A 24,740-nucleotide genomic window follows, 5' to 3' on the forward strand; every position below is an offset into this window, starting at 1 on the left:
GAGACGGGCGCTGGGAGAGGGACGGGGGGAGAGACAGAGGGAGAGACTGCGAGAGCGAGAGGACAGAGAGAAGGAAGGAGCAGGTTCAGGATTGGAGAGTTTGGCCCAGTGGAGCCACTCAGGAGCTCAGGTCTCAGTTGGAGGAGCCTCGGATCTTTGAATCATCAGTGGTCTGTTAGTACTGAGTTTCTGAGTGCAGGTACTGAGGATGGGGGCGACGACGTTGATGGTGTGTCTGCTGGGTGCCCTGCTTGGTCAGGTAAGAAACAGACTTTACCTCATGTTGAGTTATTTGAGCATTAAAGTACGTTCGTTCTTGTTTTCTGTTGAGTTGAAGACTTTCGAAGATTTTAAAGCACAGGTGCCTGAGCAATGGAACTAGTAGGAGTGGTAGGGGGTGCTTCTGATTGGTTTAAAAATCTCATCGACTACTATAAAGGCATATGTCATTTGCATCAAACTGTACCGTTGTGGTACTGCCCCCCCTCTCCTCCTCTGCTCTATGGGTCTATATTCAACCTACCTCCAATTTTTGGCTCTTCTCACTTCCTGCCCCTTCAGAATGCGAGCTTGGCTGGAGAGTGACCTTTCACTGGCCCTGCTCCTCAGATACACAGTTTATGTTTTTACCTGAGTGATGTCCTCAGCCAAACATCAACTTATTTCCATCAATATGGAGCCACTGCACCGGCTCTGCAATCAAAGGCTCCTGCCGATATAAACACTCGAGTTGTAACGAGGATGATGAAGCGTCCTGAGGAGGACGAGACTCCAGATGTGTACAGAGGGCTCCGGGCATCATTAGTCGCCCCTGTCAGCAGACGCCATTATGAGTTCCAAAATGGATGACAATGTAAACTGACTTATTACCAACAGCACTTCCAAGCCCCATCCGTCTTTCTCTGTGTTTGGAGTTGTAATGCGGCCCAGGTTGGGAGGCTGAGTGACCGGGCCATGGGTGATTCTTGGGGAACGTCTTGCTATGATTTGCTCATAGTAAATAATTAAAGCCATTGTTAATGTTGCAGATTCTGTGTGGCTGTGGAAAGGAATAATTCAGATCTTCTTTATCAGTGAACTTTCTCACCAATCATACATTTTTGCAAATGTTGAGTATCTTCGGGGTCTTTTTTTTTACCTTGCGCTACTTTTGTGGTTCATTTTCATCTTCCACCATCTAACTGATTGAGAGAAAGCCCGAGAAAATATTTTTTGTCTATTTTGAACATGGGAGTAATAAATCACTGACACAGCCATGGGGAAAACCAATTTGTCACAGTGAGGCCCTGAAGTCCTGTGACATTACACAAAAGATATTTTGTGTAATGAGTAATAATTTCATTTCAATGACCAGAAGTAACCTACGAATGATCTGAAAGCAACATGTCCTGTAGTTCATGGATCCTGATGAAGAAATATCAGTCATATTATTTTATATGATTTGTGCAATTTAGTTTGTGTTTATTAAAGAAAGTTAATTTGAACATTTATGCATAAATGCGTTAACTTAATAAGTGACGAATCAACGACTGTAAAAAACATTGAGGCCGAAAAACAAAGTAAAGGAAACTGACTTCACTGCTCAGTCAACTAGTTTTTATGACCGGGACGTTGTCTCTTTATCGTTTGCTCCCCTTGAAACCTTAGTCGGTGTAAAACAGCTTGCAGGTATCCACGCCCAGCAGGACGACTGATTCAGGCTCTAAATCCTCTGACTGATTGTTTCCGATGAGTGAGACCTCAGCGGCAGCTGGCCGCTGCTACACTCTCTTGATTTGTACCCAATTTCATGGTCCAGAAGTGGCCCACTCCTCTTTCCGCCAGGGGGATTACAGAGCGGGACAAATGGCATCACGTATGCATCTGGGAACAGCTGTGGCTGCTGCCCACTCCTCACCTCAACAGACACCCACCACCGCAGGGCCGAGCACTGTCCGCTTCAAAACAACACCAGCTCACTGAGATGAATGGAGCACAACTGACGCACAAGTGGAAGCTATCAGGTGACACTGAGAGCTTTCACTTGGACTGGACTGACAGCTGCTGATGGTTGAATTGATCTATTCAGATTATTTACTCATTAGAATTCATAACATAATTCTATTCATTTTACATATGAAACAGCCACCGGTAATATTTGAAGAATAATATACAAAGAAAATATGGGTAATCTCTGTAGAGATTCTGCACATGACATGACTGCTCCCAAAAGGTGAAGCCACTCTCCGTGTTAGTGGATGGGACAGTCAAAGTACACGTTAATTCCATTTTTCTCTGGTGAGATTGGATTTAATTAGTCATTTGATACAGTAACTGTGGCTCCACTCCATGTTTACATCTGCACAGACTTCAGATCCATATTGCGTCTATTTTAGCTTTATTTTGGGACAGAGGAAGTGGAGATGTGTTTTCCATGTTTATGTTCATTCTAAACTTAAAACTCTGGAAAGCTTTTAGCAATTGTTGATTAGCATCTAGCAATGTCTCCTCCTCCAAAGGAAGGGAAGGGAAATACAGACTTGAAATTCTGTAAACAGACTTTTTCAGTGTTGTAAATTCACTCTTTAAAGGAATACACAACCAAAACGGAAGCTTCTGAGTCTTCAGTTCCTCAGTGTTGATCGGTGTGTTCAGTATGTTCCAAACACTTCACTGTTGATCAGTCTCTTCCTGTTTGTCATGACGCTTCCCTGAACGAGGTGTATCTAGTGATTTTTGGTTTGTTTGGAGTTATTTAAGCTGTTTTGATGTTTTCTCTCATCACAGGGATATTGGATCGTAATTGCAGTCAACTAATGCTGCTGTTTCATATGAGGGAGTCAGTTATAAACATTTTAGAGCCACCTCTAAAGCCATCATTGGATTAGTAATAGGATTAGCACTCAGTAGAGGGGATTCCTCCACCAACGCACAACAGTCTCCTTATGAAACCACATTTAAATTCACGAGAAACAAAGATTTTTGATTGGATCCTCACCAAAATTGCACACACTCATAAATATCAGTCCATAAATATGACATGTTTTTTTTCATCAAGATCCATAAATTGTTCTCTGAGAAATCTCACCAAATTTTGAATTGTTTTTGCGTAATCCTGCTAAACAAACACGAATGAGAACATAACCTCCTTGACCGAGCTCATCGCGTCATTTAGTATCTTTAATCCACCACTTGTCAGATGACGTTATTTCCGTGTACATTTTTTCAGTGCCCCCACATTTCTCTCTCTATTGAGTCCTCCCTTTAGACTGACTTGAATGTTACAACCTTGCTCAGCATTCCGAAAGATCAGACATCGGCTCCAAAGAGGACACACACTTGTAGTGGCTCCATAAATAGGGTGTCCATACCGATGCTGGGCAATCATGACTTAGCAAAGAGAAGGGTGTGGGACCAGGCCAGTTGCTGGTGAATGTGGTTGAATGACCAGTAACAGAAGTGACCAGGGAGGCACCTGTGCGACCTCTTGGCCTGCGGCTGAAGGAAGTGTCAGACGTGCGAGACGTTACTTCTCAGGCTGCGCAGTGTGTTGTTCTGGAGTTGTTTGTGTGACTGTTCCACTCACACACGTCTGGTCTGGAGACGCTCAGGCCGATAGAGATTGAGATAAAGATAGAGATAGAGATTCAGTGGGCTGTCTCTGGGTGGGGGTGCTTTTCTAATAAGTCAAATGTTGCAAGGAGGCATTTTTGAAAAATCTATCACTTGTTTAAAAACATCACAGGAATTGTGGTTCTCCCAGTTTCATTTCTTTCTTTCACATGTCTCGTTTTTAGTGTCGTGTAAACATTCCTCACTTCCTATGGGTTACCAATACTTTGAGCTTGTACCAAACAATCTGAAAGGTGTTACTCTACAATCAGGGCTGTTCTGAGGCATGCTGGGAAGGAAGATTGCAAATGCTCTGAATGTGTGTCCATAAGACATAAGGCATTTGTACCTGTTACAATACTTGGAAGGTGGACCACCCCATTGGATTGTGAGTGAAGGTCCCAGGTTTAATGTAGTTGCAGCAGTGGCCAAGCTTACAAAGCAATTTTACAGGTATCAACACATGGTGGTGAATGTAAGCGTGTGTTACTACAGTCTCACACTAGTTTCCTATTTGTGTCTATACCAGTATAACCTGGCTCTATTGATATGTTGATCTGTTGTTATTGCTGCAAGTTATTAAACAAGAAACAGGAGAACGCATACCTTCGCCAACAGTCCTCTAATGAAACCACTTTTAAATTTACTAGAAGATTTTATTTGGATCAGCAGCAAATTTCACACAAATATCAGTCTTCTAAAAATGCCCGATTTTTTTACATCACGATCCATAAATTATTCTCTGACAAATCAACAAAAATGTTGAAAAATGCCCGAACTCGCAATGTTAAAGACATTTATTCAGATTTGAATAAGCACAAAACTTTAATGGTTTATTTCTTGACCCACACATCCTTCCCTCAAGTTTCGTGGTAATCCTTCTGGTCGTTTTTTTTTTTTATTTTACTTAATAAACAAACAAACAAATGGACAGCAGTGAAAACATGTCCTCCCTGGCAGAGACAATAATAAATTCAAAACTGAATTTTGATAAAGCCATTTTTAATTAACAGTTATTTCCTAAAGAAAGGACACATTCAAAATAGGTCTTTAGTCAACATCTGTACTTAAAATCAACAGAATCCTAAGTACAACATGACCCTTTTATTGTCACAATCCAGCATCAAGGAGGCAGAATCAAGTTTTCTAGAACTCAGCAAACACTCTTCAGCAGCAGCAGCAGAGTGCTTCATGGCTCCTGAAGTGAGGGCCTATCCTCCCCAAACAAGCTGTCCATGCTTATGTGAGGGCCTGGGGTCAAAGGTCAAGCTGTAATAGTGTCTGGGAAAAGCCTCTAAAACGGTTGATCTGTGTGTGGTGACATCTCTCAGACTGTCAGAAAAGGTACTTGTCGCTCTAATTGGTAACGTGACACTTCCATTCAAGTTTCCTCATCTTGGTCTGGTAAAAACATTCTAACAGATACTTGGTGGAGCCACTGTCCAAAACACGGTGTCATGTTCCGTTCAGACTCAAGAGACAGGACAGTGATGAAGGGTGTGTTCAAAAAAAAAAAACTGTTATCTGACCGTTGTATGCTTTTCTATCTATTTCTTGTTTTATAATCTGGAAAATGTTGTGGTTTACTTCAGTATTTCCACAATAAAGTTTGTGTCTTCATTATCGTCCATTAAACTTTTAATTAATCTGGTTGTTTTTTTACCATTAATGGATTAATTGTTTGAATCACGGCATGTTGGTCAGTGATCAAGAAAATAAGTGAATTTATTCATATTTTAGTGGCACTTTCCTGACATTGCACCGAAGCGTAGAGGAGAATTCAATAAGATGAGTATCCTAAAGAATAAGAAGCAGCATTAAGAATTAAAGAGATTGTTAACAAAAATCCTTAGGTTCCAAAATTCACTGTGAAATGAATGTAATGATGAATTATAGACCATAATGTCCAATTAGTTATTAATCCACATCTAATTTTCTGAAGATCTGAACGTCCCAATGAATCAGCACAGTAATTCTAAAACATTATTCCTCCATGCATATTAGAGCAAGATAAAGATGGTGCAAAAATAGACCAGCAAATGAATAAAGCTACCAACTTATTTTCTAAAAATAAATCTCCAGGACCTGATGGTTCTGACAATGATCTTGATGCTCTGCTTTTGCATATATATCAACCATCTTTTACCAAATCAACATTCATCCTAAGATGCTGATAAAACCTTTGAATTTAACCAAATGTCAAAACTAACATCAACCCTCATCCTCAACCATATTGTTTCGTACTAATGATCAAATTCAAGCAAGATCTAGACTGAATATAGTTTTTGTCAAATTCCTCTTTGTTAAGTCTCATAGACGATATCCTGTCACACCTTCATCCTAAATGTTCTATTGTTTACTTGGGTAGTGAAGCAGGATGTACTACAGAGAAGGGATTTGTCTTAATGATGAATCTGCTGTGTGTGCATTCTTAAAGAGGAGGTGGTTGCGACGACCGAAGAGTTCACAAATCAGTCAAACTGAGAAAGTGCTATATTTGGACGTACAACTGTGGTGCAGCTGTTATTGATTTTGAGGTGAAGTAACTATACACAATGTGTGCAATGCTGGAGGAGGTTCGAGAGCTCGTATGTGCAGAGGGCTTCAACATGGAAGTGGATAGCTATCAGGATGAATTTGTGTGGGTGATAGGCACTGCCGGAATGCGCCTGTAAACATCTCTGTGGATGTGTAGATGAGGACGGCTTCGAAAAGTTAAATAGGTACGAGCCGGGAATATAGAAAAAGTCTAAGATTAGCTTGGCCCCTGACTCGGCCTGGAGATGCCCGCCATGGTTGCCATTCCTCGCTGTACTGTCCAGCGGCGTGCCTGAGGGTCGGAATATTAGCTCACCCACCCCAGAGACAAGGGATCACAGGCCATTAAGGAAAATATTCACAATTCTATCCACTGTTTTAGTGAGTTCATGTTCAGTTATATCTCGGTTTATGTCTGGTTTCATTGGACTGTGTCTTTGAGCTGTTCAACATATGTGACGTAATGCTGAGTCCAGTGAATTCCCACAGAGGAAGCAACTTACGGAAGTGTAATGTTGGACCTGAGCGTGGGATGGTGTTTTGTTGATGCACGTGCATGTACTGTATATTTGTGTGTATGTGTGTGTGTGTGTGTGTGGGTGGGTTTGCGTCTGTGGGATTCCTGCAGCAGAGCAGCTCCGTAAGGTGACCCCAAACTCCCAGTCAGGTGCAGAGCTAGGCATAAAGGGGGAATTTGTGAGTGTGAGTGGGAATGCTTGTGGGAAAGCACAGGATCTAAATCCACAGTCGACAGCTGTGGCCTGAGTATTCTCGTGTGTGTGGGTGTATTTGTGTGAACGTGGTGGAGACAGCAGCGTGGAGGAGGAGGAGGGCTTGTGAAGTGAGCATGAGTGTTTGTGTTTCCTCGTCCTCAGATGAATTTGCGCCCAGTTCAAAGGGAGCTGACAAAGACGTGTATTAGTGAGTGAAACCTGAAGCCGTGGCCCCTCAGACCTCCTGCCCTGAACAATCCCTGCTACAGCTAACATACAGAAATTCCATCAGGCCTCTGAGAGTAAATAGCACAGAGGGATACTTGTGATATTGTTTTTTAACAGCTGCATATGTCTATAACGACATCATTTGTGTCGGTCCCTGAAGGAGAAAGACTGGAAACAAAAACGTTGAGTGACTTATCCACATGTTATATGTTTATGTTTGATGTAATGTAGGCTAACTTTGAATTAACTGCATATTCCTGTGACCGTCAGGCTTGGAGCGCCGCAGAACATCATCGCAATGAGGAAGAGCTTCCTCCTCAGGCCCTTTACCCCTGGAGAAATCAAGGAAGGGGATTGGTCAGGGTGAGGAGAGACTGGATCATCCCTCCAATCAGAGTGTTGGAGAATAGCAAGCAGGTTCCTGAAAACCTTGTCCAGGTAAAAGCGTCAATATATAACATCATGATAGGAAAATGCAGAACCCTGGTGTAAATGGTACTTAAACTGAAGGTTTACAATATAATCTGCTGAGAAACACGAGTCAGATGTCCCTACAGTGTAATAATATTATATAATAATGATAATAATATTTCTCCTTGCTGTGGTGCACAGTCACTCACTCTATACATATTAAGAGTTTATGTAATTATAGCTGAAGTAGCTGATGTGAGGCCTCAGCAGAGAAACACCCTCAAGGCAAGGAGCATGATCAATGCCTGTTCACACGGCTCACGCACAGTTTTCGATTTACCTCTCAAATTGTTTGGAAAGCTTCAACACTATAGTTCCCTGACTTTCAAAAGAGGTGCAGGCGAATAAAGCTATAACGGCTTTATAACCTTTGTTTAACATTGTCCTAAACTGTCTTTTCAGTCTCTCCAGCTGTGAATTCAGAAATCTTGGAGGTATTTTAAACTTGATAAGAAAAGACTGAGGCTAAAGCTACATGAGTTGATCCATATAATACATTGTTCTTGCAGTGTAATAGATATAGAGCTGGCATGTCGTAGTATTACAAAGTACATGGAGGGGAAAAAAGAGACTCTGATTTCATGTAACAAATCGTGTTTGGCTGCTCAGCAAGCTAATAAATTACTTCATGTAAATCATTCAGATTTTCATTCACTTGATACATTACAAGAAAAAAACACTCTGACATTTTTGGACAGATTAACAGGGAGCTGACAGGAACAGTTCTGGAAAATGTCCAGAGCAATGGACATGGACATTCGCGTTCTCACATGCAGCCCATCTGGAGAAATGAAAATGTCTTTCAGTACATGTCTGAAAACAGCTTTACTTTAGTTGTGGTGACATTTAGCTTCTAATGTTTAACAGCAGTTGCTAACCATTTGCCAAACAAGTGCATACATATGTTTATATAATGTGAGTAACAGTTATACTTAAACTATAATCAAAATTAGATTGTGATGAAGGAAGAATCTGGTGTTTTTCTTCTCCTGAGGGAAAACTCTTTATTATGCATTTGTTTCAATGAGCTGAGGACTGACTCCAGTTAAACGCACTGCCTTGTGTAGCCATGCACTGTTGATTTGAAATGATCTCACACTGCTCTGCACCAGGTTTTTAAAAGAGGTGTGTAGTGTAAATGTTGTGTTAATGCTGTTACAGGCGACCTGTAATATATAAATCCTATCATACAAGAACAAATATTGAGGCACTTTTATGAAGTGATGAATTTGCTGTAAAGACAATATGTCAAAAACAGTGACTACAAAATGCATGAAATATGGACTCCCTGCTACTATTACTTCAGAATCTCATTTCCTGCTATAAGTCAAAGACCTCTCTGAGTTTAAACACTCCTGTCTCAAGGTCCCCGTCAACATCCACACATCTGGTCTTACGACATATGGTTTACAACCCCCCCCCCCCTTCCACCTTCCCCTGAGGTTGTAACAATCATATCTCCTTCCTCTGTCCAGATCAAATCGGACAAAATCTTTACAGGTGAGGTGATCTACAAGTTGGAGGGACCGGGGGTGGACCAGGACCCCAAGAATCTGTTTGAGATCGACGATATAACGGGGATGATCAGGAGCAAGCGGCCCCTGGACCGAGAGAGATACAGAAGCTTCACGGTAAGAGAGCATTTATTGGTGTGGCCACTTTAAATCCTCCAGTCACTTGAAATGGGTTTTAAAGCCCAATCAAACAGAGGTACTTAACACAGCGAGACACCGGCCACGTGTTTCAAAGTGTGGGTCCATGTTTTCGTCTCAAAGCGTAGATCTGCCTCAGACACCAGCACAAACAGCCAGAGGTCAGTTTCCAAGGGCTTTAATGGGCATCTAGGGAGCGACTTCAGGATGTTTCACACCAGATGACTCGTGATGTATACTCATGATGTCGAGGCAAACATCCTGCACATTTCTTTCTGCTATACCCAGCATATGTTGTGTACACGTATTACAGATACCTGCAGATTGTCCAATATTTCCCTCATGATTGGTGCTAATTAAAGTGTAACTTCACCTCCAGCTCTGAGCCTACGGGTAACGTAACGTTAGTTAGAAGGTTTGACTTTTAGCCAACATTCAAATACGTTGTAGAGCTATGTTATTACCACCACATCAAATAAATTAAAGGGAAATTTCACCCAAAAAATGAAAATTCACTCATTATCTACTCACCACTATGCCGATGGAGGGGTGGGTGAAGTGTTTGATTCCACAATCTCTTCTCTAGTTTCAGGGGTAAACAGCGTTGCAGCCAAATCCAATAGAATTGAAGTAAATAGTGACTGATTCTTCAAATGTAAAAACAACAGAAAAAAAACATTAAACGCCTCCATACTGCTCCTGTGGTGTCATCAAGTGTCCTTAAGCCCCGACATTTAAATTTAAAATCAAAACGGTGTCATTTACACATTTCTTTAAGCCTTTTTACGTTTGAAGAAGTGGTCACAATTAAACACTGTTTACCCCTGAAACTCCTAAAGTGTTTTGATGACTCAGACATTTCACCCACCCCTCCATCGGCATAGTGGTGAGTAGATAATGAGTGAATTTTCATTTTTTGGTGAACTATCACTTTAAGCATTCCATCCTGACCAATAACGTCCTCCACCTGTGTGCGGGCTCTGCAGACCAGAGCACAGTTTGTCTATTTAACCCAATTATCACTCTCTGATAATGAACACGCCCATTTTTGATTAGAGGGTGTTAACTTTCAATTTCATGACATAGAGATTGTTTTAATGATTGACTCTATGTCAGCATCGGCCTCACAAGGTCCAAGATGGTTTGAAACACTGAGTGGCATTATGGGGCATGTTCAACCCACGAAATGACAATGTTTAATAAATTTGGCATAAACTGTGATATTAAAACCACCATTAATGTAAAATAAACATTTGCTCTTGTAACTGTTTGTGTTTGTTTTTGTTACTTGCAGCTAAAAGCATTTGCGCTGTCGCCCAGTGGACAGAGACTAGAGAATCCCACCACCATAGAGATAGTGGTGCTGGATCAGAATGACAACAGACCCTTTTTCACCCAGAGCCAGTTTGTCGGTGCTGTCTCTGAGTTCTCTGTCCCAGGTACGTCCATGTGTTATATGTTACATCACTAACCTTTCATTTTCTCACCTTACACACAGTTTCCTAAAAATCCCACGTTACATTTCCTTCCTGAAGTGGCCTGAGTAGCTTTCTGGTTTGAATCCGGGGTCTTTCTTTGTGGAGTTTGCATGTTCTGTGTAGGTTTCCTCTGCGTACCCCAGCCCCCTCACACATCACATTTGACAGATATAATATTTATCACTTTGCTGCATAATGTGAATAAAACTTTAATCCATAACCTCATCTGTGAACAAGATTTGCGCCTGAGTTGCATCAGGTAGATTTTCATTGGTAATGGTGATGAATCATTGATCCCACGCTGCCATCAGAGCAGGACTTTTCTTAATGTTTAGATTGAGAGACCCCTTGTGGCCGGAGTTATATATTGTAAATTTAACTTAAACGTGTAGTTGCTAACAAAGTCACCAAATCAACTTACATCAAATATGTCAGTGTTGTGTTTACAGGCCGAAAAATCTGAAATTGAAGGTTTGAGTAAAATACTCAAATAGCCAAGTAAATATTTTACACCTAGAGACACATTGTCTTTCCATTTTAGGAATAGTATGTTTAAGTGTATTTTTTTAGTGCAGCCTGCCGCCTCAGCTCACCCTATTATTTCTCATAGGCACATCAGTGATGACAGTCTCAGCCACTGATGCAGACGACCCAATGACAGAAAACGCCTTTCTGAGCTACTCGATCATCGACCAGGAGAGTGATCCTGCCAACGCCTTCAACAAGACCATGTTTGGTATTAACAACGAGACGGGAGCCATCTACACGAGAGACGTCGGCCTGGACAGAGAGGTGAAGTGCAGGTCAACGTTAAGATGCATTTTCTCACATCATTACATCGTTCATTTCATTAAAATGTGCTGAATTCTGTTTCAGGTGGTGAAAAGTTTCAGATTGAAAGTGCAGGTTGCTGACATGGGGGGCATGGGACTAACAGGTGTAGGTGTGGCGGTCATACATGTATCTGACATCAACAACCATGCTCCGCAGTTCAGCCCTGTCTCGGTGAGTCTCAAACAACCATACAAGAAGTTTTCCATATTAAATTACATAATGTTAACTTCCTTTATATATTATGAGATACGTTGCTTCACAATGATTTCAATGCTTCGGCCTGTGTTCTGTGTGTGCATGCAGTACAGTATGACAGCAGTGGAGAACAGGCAGGACTACGAGATCGGCCGAGTGAATGTGACGGACAGAGACGATCGGGGAACAGGAAACTGGGAGGCCAAATATTTCATTTCCAATGATCCTGATGGAAACTTCGCCATCGCTACAGACCCCGTCACCAACCAGGGCGTCCTGTCAGTGGTTCAGGTACAGTTTGCAGGAGGAGAGTGTGAGGGAGGGGTCGTGATCATTGTTAGGCATCACACATTTAGACTGTAGAGCCCGACTGGTTTATCTGTTGGACGATAATATTAACTTTCTACAGACATATCGTATCAGCATTTATGTTTCTGAATATGCTTTTATTTTACAGAATAAAACTTAAGTTCTATATATTTGGTTGTATTTGTTTTTTCTCTTTATTTATAGTTACTTATAATCAAGTTTATGATTAAACTGTAAAAATATCAAGCCTCAGTTACATTTCATTGTCATAAGGGTTTGATAACATCTCAGGAATCATTGCCAATAATTTCCAACATACCGGTATATCGGTTTCAGGAATTTTTTACTCCTTAATATTAGTATCGACATCAGCTCCCAAACCTCCACATCAGTCGGGCTCTAATTGAGACATCACATAAGTCTCAGTTTGATCAAACATGTGGATTCATGTCAAGTATCCACTGTTACTCTGACAAAGACAAATGACTCATCTATGTGTTGTTGTGGGGCCCAGGAATAACAAGAGGTTTTCAAAATGGGTGATGTTGCCCTTTAAATCAAAACATACACTGAGGTCCACAGACACAGCTCAACTCAATACCACCATCTAGTGGTCAGGTTTGGAACTAGAGGTTCCTCATACAAAGATTTTAATTTGGCTTTTCCTACATGTGTGATGGTAAATTAGTTAGAAATGACTGAAATGTTGGTTTTTGCTTTAAATGTGAATTTTTGTGAAATGTTTTCCTTCATTTAAAAACGGTGTCCTCTCCTGTGTTGCAGCCTCTGGATTTTGAAGCACATAGTGAGTATGTGCTGAGTGTAGTGGTGGAAAACGTCAACAGTCTGAGCAACAAGGCTCCCAACCTCCCAGCGAGCTCTGCTATGGTGGTGGTCAGTGTTACGAATGAGAACGAAGCTCCACATTTCAGGGAGGACCCGATACAGATCGTGGTCCCTGAGTCTGTGGTTCCCGGGACACTCCTGAAGAGCAACATCGCCTTTGACCCTGATAATTCTGAGCTGAGGTATGAAGATACAGCAGAAACACATAGGGACCATTTCCTGTTTATAAAACTGTCAGTAAATAAAAGCAATCCTCCGCTCTCTGTGTGGCAGATATGAGATCGTCAGGGATCCGGAGAAATGGCTGGACATCAACAGAGATACAGGAGATATTAGAGCCAAGAGAACCTTTAACATGAGATCTCCAAATGTTAAGAACCGTATCTACACTGCTGTGGTGAAGGTGACAGGTCAGTTCATCCACTTATTCTGACTCTGTTCCTCTGGCATTCAAAATATATATATTTGCATCTATATCTGTATTTAATATGACATTTGAGAGTTGCAACAGTTTGAAAGAGTTGCAGGTCGACTGTATCTTGAGGGAAATTTGTCTTGGACACACACTGTTAAAAAACAGTAACAAACTTACATGCACTGGCTGTCACACACACACACACACACACACACACACACACACACACACACACACACACACACACACACACACACATACATATGTTTCTGAATTAATCAATTTATAAAGCAAGAGACAGAAAAAGAGCATTTAACTGCCTTAAAATATAATAAAAGATGGCAGGTCACTACACGAATATCAACATATCTGATTTGAAATTGTAGATCTTGCCAGTTGATTTGAGTTGAAAACGTGAGGTTCTGGTTAATGTTTGGTTTTCACCTCCTTTATGAGGAATTAATGTCTCATTACTAACTTTCATTAACTTGTATTTGCATTTGAAGAGAGAAAAGCAGACATAATTGATTGTTGTGGACGTTGATAATAAAAAGTTGGCTCATTGCTGTGTATTTATGTTTCTCCCTGTAGACGGTGGTGGTGTGTCGACCACAGCCACAGTCGTCATCACACTGAAGGAGACCAATGACTTCCCCCCTCAGCTCTTTCCTCTGAGCGGCTCTGTGTGCAGGGGTGCACACCGGACACGTTCTGGTCTGATGGTGACGGCGGTGGATGAGGATCTTCCTCCGCACGCTGCACCCTTCACCTTTGAAATGTCCAATTATCTGTCAGTCAACTGGACTGTTGTTCAAGTCAATGGTAAGGGTGAGAGTGAGGGGGGGGTAGCTGTGGATTTGTATAAAGGATGTTTAGTCTCCTCCTGATGTCAAACCTCATTCAAATTTTTTCTCATCTTCAGATACTCATGCTGTGCTTCAGCCCCTGGTGGAGCTGGAGACAGGAGAGTATGCAGTCACGGTACTGGTGTCAGACTCCGGCAGCCCAACTCTGAGCGCCTACGCTCAGGTCAACATCACCGTGTGTCCCTGCGACTCCTTCGGAGACTGTAAGTCTGAGGCAGGGGCTGTCTCAGGCTCCAGTGTGGGAATCAGCTTCATCGCTCTCATTATCATCATGGCCTGTGTTGCACTCCTACTGTGTAAGTCCTCTTAAAGAAGCATGAGTCTAGTTTCAGATGCTTTCAAACCTTTGGGCTGATGTGTTGTTTGAACAAAACGCTAAAGACATGTCGACTTTGGACTGTTGATGACTTGGTTGGATTTCTTTCTTGATGATAGATGCGATAAATCAATTAATAGAGAAAATATCTTCAAATTCAATAAAACAGTTAAATAGTAAAATATGACAATAACAATGTTGGCTTCAGCTCAATCATTAATGAATCCTCACTGTTTCCCTGTGTTTGATTGCAGTGCTGCTGCTCCTGGCAGTGGCAGCGACCACCTGCGGGAGACGCCACCACATCAAGAAAGGAGGCGGTCTGCTTGTCGGGGAATCGGAGGATGACATCCGGGACAACGTCATCAACTATGACGAGCAGGGAGGGGGTGAGGAGGACGAGGTGAGGCTACTATAGATTTTAATTATTTGGGATTTGTTTTCTTTGTTTTTATGCATCATCGCTGATTATTAATGTGCACGTCGTCAAACCGTTCATCTTATCTTGCAGAACGCCTTTAACATCGACATGCTGTGGACTCCCCATGATGCACCTTCAACCCCGGGGTCCTACTGCCCGGTGCCCCGTGTTCCTCGAGGCAAGCAGCCCCTCAGGATGGACGCCCCACACAACCTGCCCTCGCCCATCTACCCAAGGAGACCTCCTGCAGATCCCACTGACATCGAGGATTACATCAATGACGTGAGAGACATTCATGACAGGCCCAAATCATAATCTAATGTCATACAATGAAGGAAAGACAGGAACTCACTATCCCTGTGTTCTTCTCAGGGCATTTTCCTTTCACTTATCAAACATTCTTTATCATTATTTTTTCCCCTCAGGGCCTAGAGGCAGCAGACAACGATCCTAACGTGCCTCCATATGACACAGCTCTGATCTACGACTATGAGGGAGAGGGATCCCTGGCAGGCAGCCTCAGCTCCATCGCTTCAGGCAGCTCGGACGGAGACCAAGACTACGACTACCTCAACAACTGGGGACCACGCTTTCAGAAACTGGCCAACATGTATGACCCACGTTAAGTTGGACCGCGGCCCCCCCCCATGGAGAGAAGTATCACGAGTAGCTAGAGACACAGATCCTGCTGCGACCGTTATTATCTAGACACGGTTGATGAGTGTTTTTTGTCCAGGACGAGATTTGAAGTGCACCGGGGAAAATGAATGTGATGTAAAAAACCGTGGGGCTTTAATCTAATGTGCCTTATGTTGAGGATCATTCGGACACAAGTGTCAAAATGGCTCGTGCCACTGTTTTGAGGTGAGCTCAGGAGAAGTCAATGAGAATGTAAAAATCATATGTTGACGTGGTCACACAGGAAGGAGCTGTGCATGTTACAGGGCAAACAGAACGTGTGTTGAAATGTGAGTCCATGTCTGGTGTGGCTACTCTTCAGACCGGGATGACTCGGTAATGATTCATACAACAAACCTGAAATATAAAACATCTTTTAAATGTATTTCTTTTTTTATATCAGTGATTATTTTATAAAATTCTTTGCTTTGATATTGATTGTTTGTTTTTCTGTTGTCATCACAAATCCTCCATTCCAGCATCTGTTTCAATCTTTTCAAAAAGCTATCGCAGCACAAAACATGACTGAAGAAAACACTGTACCGCACTATGTTCTGTATTCAAACCGTTGGAGGTTAAACATTTGAATGTTTGTTAATGTTTATTATATTTAGATCATACTGGTTTCTTCAGAATAAATGTAATTATTTTATTTAGTGTCTACTTCGTATAATGATCACTATGAAACCGGCTGCAGGGTTACTCGTACTACATACATGTTACCAATGAAATTAAATGCTACACGAACAACACAGTATTTAAGTATTTATTTATTTAAATATTTAACAACACAACCCTTTGGATTTTCATATTCACAAACCAGCACAGAGCCTCTCAGACAGATACTGTATTATGGTTTTCCATCTGTTAATTCAATCTATCTGCTGCCAAATCACCAACATGAGTCTTTTGAATTTCAACCTTTAAGGCCTATTTCAAAATGTACAACGTAGAAAAGTTTCCTCTGTTGATGGAGAGCAGTTTAATTTGTCCATTTTCTACCACACGTCTGTTTCAGCCTGGTCAAAGAAAACACTCCACAGCAATTTACTCATGTGAATACAAACACAGTGATGCAGACCTGAATGCGTTTGTGTAGAACCAAAAAATCCAGATATTTTTGTTGCATTTGGCAACTCAAAATCTCCCTTAGACATCTTTTTCTTCAGTGTGCAACTTGAATCCGAACCTGTGTGTGCCACAGTGCGTCTGCATCAAATGATCCCACATCTGTTTCAGGTATTAACACAGAGTTGTGCAATCCGAAGACAAAACATTTAATTGTTGATTACACACAAAGTAAAATGCTGTTTAGAAGCTTTTTCCTTCTGCGCTTTATGCGAGTCAGAGACATCCTGTTTAAATAGACTTGTCTTTATTGCGTCCAGAGTATAATTAACTGCGGCACACGACTAAGAAAAGTAATGGACTTCCTCCCAAAATAATCATTCTGCACTGGCTGCACATTAAAGCCTACGTCAGATGTTCTAAATGGCTCAGTACACTGGAAAATAAGTGCAAATGTTCTTTTGGACAAACGTCTGCATGGAGTTCTGAAAAGCTAGGATTTCACCTTCAGTCATATAAAGCTTCAAAGTGAGGGAACAGTGCTAGGTTTCAATAAGCTCACCCAGCCCCTGATGAACCGCTGCCCCCCCAACAAACGCAGTAGTTTGAAAATACTTTCGCTACATTCACTTCAAGATCAGACTAGCTGTGGATCCATGTCGTCTTCCCTGCGTTTGTGAGGAGGTGGTTGAGGTTCGTCCTCTCCTGTGTCTTGTTTGTCCCTCTCAGCTTCCACCCAGCTCTGAGGGGTGATCATCTTCTTGGGTCCGTGAGGGGACGGGCCGAGCAAAGCTTCGATGTCATCGTAGTTCACCACCTCGCGCTCTAACAGGGCATTGGCCAACTGCAGAGACAGAAACAGACTTAGGCCCCGTTCAGATCAGTTATTAACATCCTTCCTGAGTGATCCAATCACAAGTGGACAAAGCTTAGTTCTTCTGTGATCAGATCTCACTTCACCGCTCTATATGCAAATAATAACGTACGTCGTTTGCGTTTGTAAAAACCAAATGATGTTTTTACCCAGCTTACAAATGTGTCCGATATTACTGTGAGTGTGTGTGTGTCTGCACGAGTGAGACATAGAGAGAGAAAGAGAGGGAGCAGAGTCAGGAGGCGCTGGATGTATAAATCAACAGTACGAAGAGCTTCTATGAAGACAGATCGGAAAAAGTATCAATTGGATGTGGTGATCAGTGTTGGGTACGTTAACACATGTACTTAGTGTTGAGCACTAGTGATCAGATCACTTTGGATAAAAGTCAATAGCAGGTCTGAACTGGGTCTTACTGCAACTTCTCATTTTAACAACAGAGAAAAAACAGAAGGGTTAAGACAAAAAAAAGGAATAATCAAAGAAGTAAAGTCTGACCAGTGTCAGTTTGTCTCTGTTGTCCTGTATCAGCTTCTCCGTTTGTCTGTAAGCGCGGGCTATCAACAGCTTGGCCTCCTGAAAGAACATGTTCAAATTTAATAACATTCATTGTGAACTAGATCAGTTAAACAGGGGGATGATAAAGTAACTAGACCTACTTCAGGAACACGGTTAACATTTCGGCCTCATGAAACTTAAATAGCTAAAGTTAAAAATAATATCTAAGTTTCAAGGATTTTAAGGTGATAACCAAAAATTGATTATGTCGACTTTCACAGTGAGCTAATTTAAGAACAGAGAACTAATCCAATTTTAGAAAACTCACGAGGTCCATCTGTTGCTGCAGGCCCTGGCTGAAAGGACGACGTCCAATGGCACCTTGTGACTCTGTCTCTGGGAACGAGACTTGTCCGACGCTGTCACACATGCCGTACTGCTTCACCATAGAGTAGGCCACACGTGTCACCTTACGCAAATCATCCTGAGCTCCTGGGTAAACCACACAGAATAGGAGAGTATTGGCTGTGTAGTCGGATGTTTTTAAACAATTTCTCTTTCTTAATTCTTGATGCAGGAATAAAAATCAGATTTCGTGTTAGGAATAATAAAAATGATTTGGTTATTTTAAAACTTAGGAATTTGAAGAGTGGAAAGCTATGAAGAAGTGACTTGGAAACAATCAGCAGGATAAGTGAGGAGCGTTTGTCAGAAGGTGATATGCACGTGAACAGGCTGTGGGAGTTGTACCTGTTGTAACTTTGTTAAAGGTGATAGCTTCTGCCGCTCTTCCTCCCAGAGCCATACACATCCGCTCAAACAGCTGCTCCTTGGTGAACAGGTACTGGTCACGGGGCAAGATCTGAGCAAATCCCAGAGCTGCATTGGTCCGTGGAGCAATGGACACCTGGAAAACACATCATGTGATCCATCAGTAACAGCAGACGTTACAGTCTTCAAGGCTTTTATCTGAGTCTATGCATATTGTGCTAACATCAGCCATGAGAGGGTGGCTGTTATTGTTTTCCCCTTATGAGTCAGTGTGTTTTATAGGTGTGTCTTTGTTAACAGATTTTGTCATCGCAATCACAACTGCCACAACTTCCTGCACTGACTCTGTCCACAGCAGAAATCTTAAAGATCCTTTCATTCATAATTCTGGCTTCATAATTTGTACTCATTCATAGATGAGGCTGGGTTTGTAGGTCGCTCCATCTGGCAGCCAATACCATATTAATGGAGCGTTCCATATTTAACACCTAGTCTGATGTCCTGGTCAATCGGGCTTTGACTCATAGACGTGTGGAAGAGAACCTGGATCCTTTATTCTACTTTAACATAATATACAATTGCTGAAGCTTTATAAATTGCCCCCAAAAAATTATTTGTACTCAAAGTCCTCTCAAAACATTAACACAACTTTTTATGTTAAAGGATGTATTTACACAGGTCCTGCATTTAAAGTAAAAGCCTACCCCACATCAAGCAGCAGACACAAGTGTGTTACCTTCATGACTGCCTCTGTGTGCTCAAGTAACCATCCCACTAGCGCATGTCCTGACTCATGGAAGGCCACCACTCTCTGCTCCTCTTTACACAGGATCTTACTCTTCTTTACGCTTCCTGAGGACACACACACACACACACACACACACACACACACACACACACACACACACACACACACACACACACACACACACACACACACACACACACACACACACACACACACACACACACACACACACACACACACACACACGTCAGATTTCAGAGTAGCAACTGAGACATATGAAATGTGTTGGTGTGCTGCTAGTAATATGGTACCTGCTATTACTCTCTCCACTGCGTACTCAAAGTTGAAGGTATGGATGGACTTGTGTCCCTCTCTGGCAGCATGCAGAGCGGCTTCGTTGCAAATGTTAGCAATGTCTGCACCTGCAGAAAAACAGTGGAACAGAGAGTTTTCATATTTGTTGGAGAGTTTTGACATCGGGGGTGCCATTATTTTGTTATGGCCACAGATGTTCGTCGATTTACATGAGGACAGAAAAGTAAACATGCGTACCACTGAAGCCTGGAGTTAGCTCAGCCAGACGCAGAGAGTAGAAGTTCGCTGGCTGTGTCAGCTTCAGGATCTTCAGATGCTGCTCGTAGATCTCCTTCCTCTCCTGAGAGACAACAATAGAAATTAATCAAAGTAGATCTAGGTGTGTATGCGTCAGTTGTCCCAGTATTATATGTTGATACATTGTTCTTGAGAATGTACAATGGAACAGCTTATCGAATACTAATGTGTAGGAAAGGAGTAGTTACAAGGAATGGAAGGTTAGTTAGTTCCCTGCAACAGATACAGTGGTTTGTCAACAGTAAATAAACTCACAAGGTTTTGCTTTACAATAGTACGAAAAACACACGTTGGGTAGAGATGTTCCACTAGATACCAGCATCAAAATGCCTCTGATATTACAGAAAATGCCAGGACAAGCATCGACGAGTACACAAATGTATGTACCATCTTTTAAGTATGTAAGTATTCACCCAGATAAAACTTCTCTCTTCGCAGAAATCACTTCTTCTCCAAAACAGCAGTTACACTGTACTGCCACAGGTAAATACTGTTTTTAGAGATGTGAAGAAGACGTGATTTCCAGTATTGTAGCGTGAGACAGAGCTAGTAAAAATTTCAGAAATTTCACACTGGAAAGTCCCAAAAGTAAAATGGAGATGAGTACTGTATCCAGGACTTCAGTTTCAAACGGTGGTACTACTTAAAAGGTCTTTTTTTCTAATTTCAAGAAACTGGGGCTACACTACAAGTTTTTATAGGAAGTAACTGTTGTGTATTCCCAGCTTAATTTATCAATGATAGCAATCATAACTTCCATACAGGGTTAGTAGCATACAGCTGTTAAAATATAATAATATTAATAATATATGTTTTTATGCAACCACATCAACTCATTATTGAAAAGACTCAAAAAGATACAAGTAAGTGCAGAACAGTAACTACACTTTTTAAATTGAGTCCAAAGTGAGTGTAGAAGTCTACCTGCAGTGTCGGCATGTCTATGAAGATATGTCTGTCCAGTCTGCCTGGTCTCATGAGAGCATTGTCCAAGATATCCGCTCTGTTGGTGGAAGCGAGGACGATGACATGGTCTGTCGTTCCCATTCCTGTAGGAGAAGAGGAGTTCAGCGTTTCATTGTTCTGCCTCTGATGAAAACAAGCTGCTCTGAAGTCCCAGGTTTTACTCACCATCCATCTCGACCAGCAGCTGGTTGAGGGTCTGCTCCTCCTCAGTGTTGGAGAAACCGGACATGTTGGTCGAGCGCTTCTTTCCTACAGCGTCGATCTCGTCGATGTAGACTATGCAGGGCGCTCGGGCACGAGCCTCCTTGAACAGACTCCTGACCCTCGCAGCACCCAGGCCTACACACAAAAACACAAAATTAGTCAGATCACAACTGTAACATACCCACATCTAATGTGTCATGAGAAATTGACATTCTGATAAGGCTTCCATGAACCGCCGTCATAATTACCTCCAATAACCTCCACAAACTCAGAGCCAGCCATAGCCAGAAAGGGCACCTGGGCCTCAGTGGCTACAGCCTTAGCCAGCAGCGTCTTCCCACAGCCTGGAGGACCAAGCAGCAACGCACCCTTGGGAACCTTGGCTCCCAGCTGGAGGTATCGTTCTGGATTCTGACAACAGATAAAATCACTGTGGTGAGCAATGCACTGCTAACTTAAGTGTTCAAAGTTTGCATTGACATCCTGTAGCCAAGGGACTTAAACATGAATCTAAATCCCTCCATCTTTAGATTACTTAATTGGAATTGAATATTCAGGGGCTAATATATCATACAAGAGTGACATATATTATTTGAGTCTGGTTTCTTACCTTGAGGTAGTCAACGAATTCCTTCACTTCTATTTTAGCCTCGTGCAGCCCTGCTACATCTTTGAAACTCACACCTTTACCCGACTTGCCATCCACAATGGTGAACTTGGCCATCTTCAGCTGATTCTGTCAAGTGTGTTGTAATATGTAATTAATACGCATGATAAAGCAGTGGAACACAGCAAAAACCCTAAATGTTAATGTACACAAGTAGATTTGCTTATGCAGTGTCAACTCACAAAAGCACTGAAGCCACCTTCTCTGCCACCCATGCCCGCGAGTCGAAAGATGTACCAGAGAATAGCCACGCCAATAGCTGCCATCCCCAGAGCATAGACTGCACTGTGGAGAGAAGAGAGGAAAAGGCATCGTATCAGAGCTTTGTTCTCTTTACATCAGTGTAGGAGAAAATCTAAATCAGGGTTCAAGATATTAAAAATACAGCTGGAGTTGCCAACATCACAAGTCACAAACATAGCCACATTAAAAACAAAAAAAGAAACTGTTCATGGATTATGGTAACAATACATAATGATAGTGACTGGCTCTTTAAGAAATTACCAATGAGTAGAAGAAGAAGAAGAAGAAGAAGAAGAAGAAGAAGAAGAAGAAGAAGAAGAATCCAACGTAATTACAAGTTAATTGATGAGCTTTTTGTGATTGACAATTCCTTTGACACTATTTGGAGATAGCATTCCTTCAAACAGCAGGAAACACAATATTCAATTTTAAGTTTACGGTGAGAAAGGTCATCTTCTTACTTTCCAAAGAATCCAGTACGTTTGTACGACACCGGTATCCTGTCTTTAGCTTCAATACTCAGCTCCTCTTCAGCAGCTCGCAGCTTCTCCTCAAATTTGTCTATGTTGGCGACCTGCATTCTGTACATGAGTGCCAACCTCTGCAGAGCGAGAAAAATGGAAGGATATGAGAGGTTAGTGTGCCATGGTGCTGTGAAAGCTCTGGTGCTAATTACATGTTTGCATTAATCCTGCACAACATACAGGCCTCCCAAAGATTACTGCGCCAGGATGAAGGTAGATTTCTACGATGTCACTCTCAGGAACAACTTGCACACGGGACACCTCCCCCTTGGCCAACATCTCATTGACAAAGTCGTTCCAGGAGATGTTACCACCGCTGGTGTTAATAGAGTTCAGCAGGCTCATGATGAGCGCGATGATGAAGAGCGTTCTCAAGCGCTCCCTGTACATCTGGTCCTCTTGCTCACGCCGTTTCTTCTCCTCTGATAGGCGAGGAGGAAGAAAACAAAGAATATCAGAGAAAAACATTAAGATCACAGCCGGATGTTGTAAAGTTATTGAATGGCCATCTGCCAAAGCAATTCGTCACTTACCTTCATTTTCCTCTGGAGTTTTTCCCTTCGGTCCATCACTTTTCTTTTTCTCTTGTTTGGATTGAGACGTACTGAAGAAGTTTGTTGACCCTGAGATCAGAGTGTTTTTAATCACGAGTCAGTCACATAAAAAAATACATAATCACATTCAAACTAAGGTTAACAGAATTGATTGTTTACCTAATAGATTTATCAAACCAACAGGGTTCCTCAGTAGGTTGCTCCTGATTAAATCTTTGCTAATTCCCAACAGGCCAGGACTCAATGGTCTGTGGAGAAGACTCTGAAAAGGGAATAATGACATTAGGGTCATTCAGTGACAAATCATCACAGGGTCGAACCATCACAGATTTGATCTGACATGCTGATTTGATCACGAGAAACCGATGGGACTGAAGATATGAGATATTAACTTTTTTGGGGGGGACTCTGTTACTCTGACTTTGACTGTCTTCTTTAATATACAGTAGGTCACGTGGTTCTCATATTGTTTTAAAGCTCTATTCCAGCTCGATATTTATCCAAAACATAGAAGTTATAAACCAACCACAGTGTGCACAACATCTTTAAATTAAATGATGCATTATACTGCCTCACCATGCATAAGCAATATATAAACATATTGAACTTAAGTTATATTGCTATCGGTGAGGATTATATTGTGATGATTATTGATATCAATCCTACTGAATGTGTGTGTTAATAAAGTTGTGTGCTATGGTAACAACTGACTCTCTTCTATCAGTTTACTACACTTGACCCACAGTCTGTGACAGTTAATAACAAACCACATGTTAGCTCGGCCCGTTTGGAGGATCCATGATGTGCTGGTCTCACCTGGATGACTTTCTGAGGCTGACTCGTCACTGTCCGCTCTGACTGGGAAAGCAGCATCTTTCTGAGCAGCACATTTTTAACACTATCGCTGAAGATCGTCCTGTTAGCTAAAGCATGAGCGCTTCGCCTCGACAGTAACCACAGTAAACGTGAGCTGTGTTTCCTGCACAGACCAAGACGGTGCTGTAACAACAGAGCGGCCATGACGCCGGTGCTCACTGACTTTGTCAACTGAACAAGTGTTACGACATAGTTATTAATGTCGTATTAAGCTCAAAGTCAAGCTCTGTTTACCTCTAGCTTGGTGCAGCGCTAGCTAGCTTGATTGCTATGTTATTCAACTGTGCAGCAGAGCCAAGATGTCAGCGGGAGAGGGCGGGACCTGGCTGCAGACAAGATGGCGGACCACCAACCTCTGTCAGCGCATGCGCAATAAATACGCACTCGACAGGAAATTATGCAATCCCAGCAGCGGAAGTGGATCTTCTTACTTTATTTTAACAGATTAATCAAACTATACAAATTTTATTCATTAGAAATGTTTTTTACAAGTTACCTGAGAGTCGATACTTTGCATTATGTTAATTTATACATTTTTAAAGTTGATTCAACAAGTCTTTAAAAGATCTCCAATTATTATATCT

General features: G+C 41.9%; 2 protein-coding genes across 2 annotated transcripts; one reads left to right on the plus strand and one right to left on the minus strand.

Moving 5' to 3' along the window:
- The first annotated feature begins 25 nt into the window (after positions 1–25).
- On the plus strand, positions 26–17,034 carry cdh15 (cadherin 15, type 1, M-cadherin (myotubule)). Its single transcript, XM_034580126.1, has 14 exons — positions 26–259; positions 7,341–7,508; positions 9,017–9,172; positions 10,488–10,632; positions 11,282–11,463; positions 11,548–11,676; positions 11,809–11,991; positions 12,793–13,037; positions 13,129–13,265; positions 13,862–14,092; positions 14,193–14,432; positions 14,707–14,855; positions 14,964–15,155; positions 15,299–17,034. Exons 1-14 carry the CDS (start codon positions 209–211, stop codon positions 15,497–15,499), a joined length of 2,409 nt encoding a protein of 802 aa, XP_034436017.1. The 5' UTR covers positions 26–208; the 3' UTR covers positions 15,500–17,034.
- spg7 (SPG7 matrix AAA peptidase subunit, paraplegin) lies at positions 16,304–24,506 on the minus strand. The gene is made up of 17 exons (XM_034580139.1): positions 24,097–24,506; positions 23,440–23,542; positions 23,260–23,349; positions 22,907–23,148; positions 22,664–22,803; positions 22,142–22,244; positions 21,903–22,028; positions 21,541–21,703; positions 21,254–21,427; positions 21,047–21,171; positions 20,063–20,165; positions 19,822–19,932; positions 19,499–19,614; positions 18,742–18,898; positions 18,320–18,483; positions 17,992–18,069; positions 16,304–17,463 (listed from the first exon to the last, which is right to left on the minus strand). The coding sequence occupies exons 1-17, from the start codon at positions 24,298–24,300 to the stop codon at positions 17,257–17,259; spliced, it is 2,406 nt and encodes an 801-aa protein (XP_034436030.1). The 5' UTR covers positions 24,301–24,506; the 3' UTR covers positions 16,304–17,256.
- Between the last annotated feature and the right edge of the window lie 234 nt (positions 24,507–24,740).

The sequence above is a fragment of the Hippoglossus hippoglossus genome, chromosome 3 (genome assembly GCF_009819705.1).
Source record: "Hippoglossus hippoglossus isolate fHipHip1 chromosome 3, fHipHip1.pri, whole genome shotgun sequence".
NCBI classification, from domain to species: Eukaryota; Metazoa; Chordata; class Actinopteri; order Pleuronectiformes; family Pleuronectidae; genus Hippoglossus; species Hippoglossus hippoglossus.

Bases quoted from the DNA above. Each gene is read 5' to 3' on its own strand.
- cdh15 (XM_034580126.1), top strand. From the start codon at position 209: ATGGGGGCGACGACGTTGATGGTGTGTCTGCTGGGTGCCCTGCTTGGT. The intron at 14,093-14,192 runs GTAAGGGTGAGA...TCTCATCTTCAG, and splicing joins GACTGTTGTTCAAGTCAATG to ATACTCATGCTGTGCTTCAG. The intron at 14,856-14,963 runs GTGAGGCTACTA...CTTATCTTGCAG, and splicing joins GAGGGGGTGAGGAGGACGAG to AACGCCTTTAACATCGACAT.
- spg7 (XM_034580139.1), bottom strand. From the start codon at position 24,300: ATGGCCGCTCTGTTGTTACAGCACCGTCTTGGTCTGTGCAGGAAACAC. The intron at 21,704-21,902 runs GTAAGAAACCAG...ATCTGTTGTCAG, and splicing joins AATTCGTTGACTACCTCAAG to AATCCAGAACGATACCTCCA. The intron at 18,899-19,498 runs GTAACACACTTG...TGTGTTTTCCAG, and splicing joins ACACAGAGGCAGTCATGAAG to GTGTCCATTGCTCCACGGAC.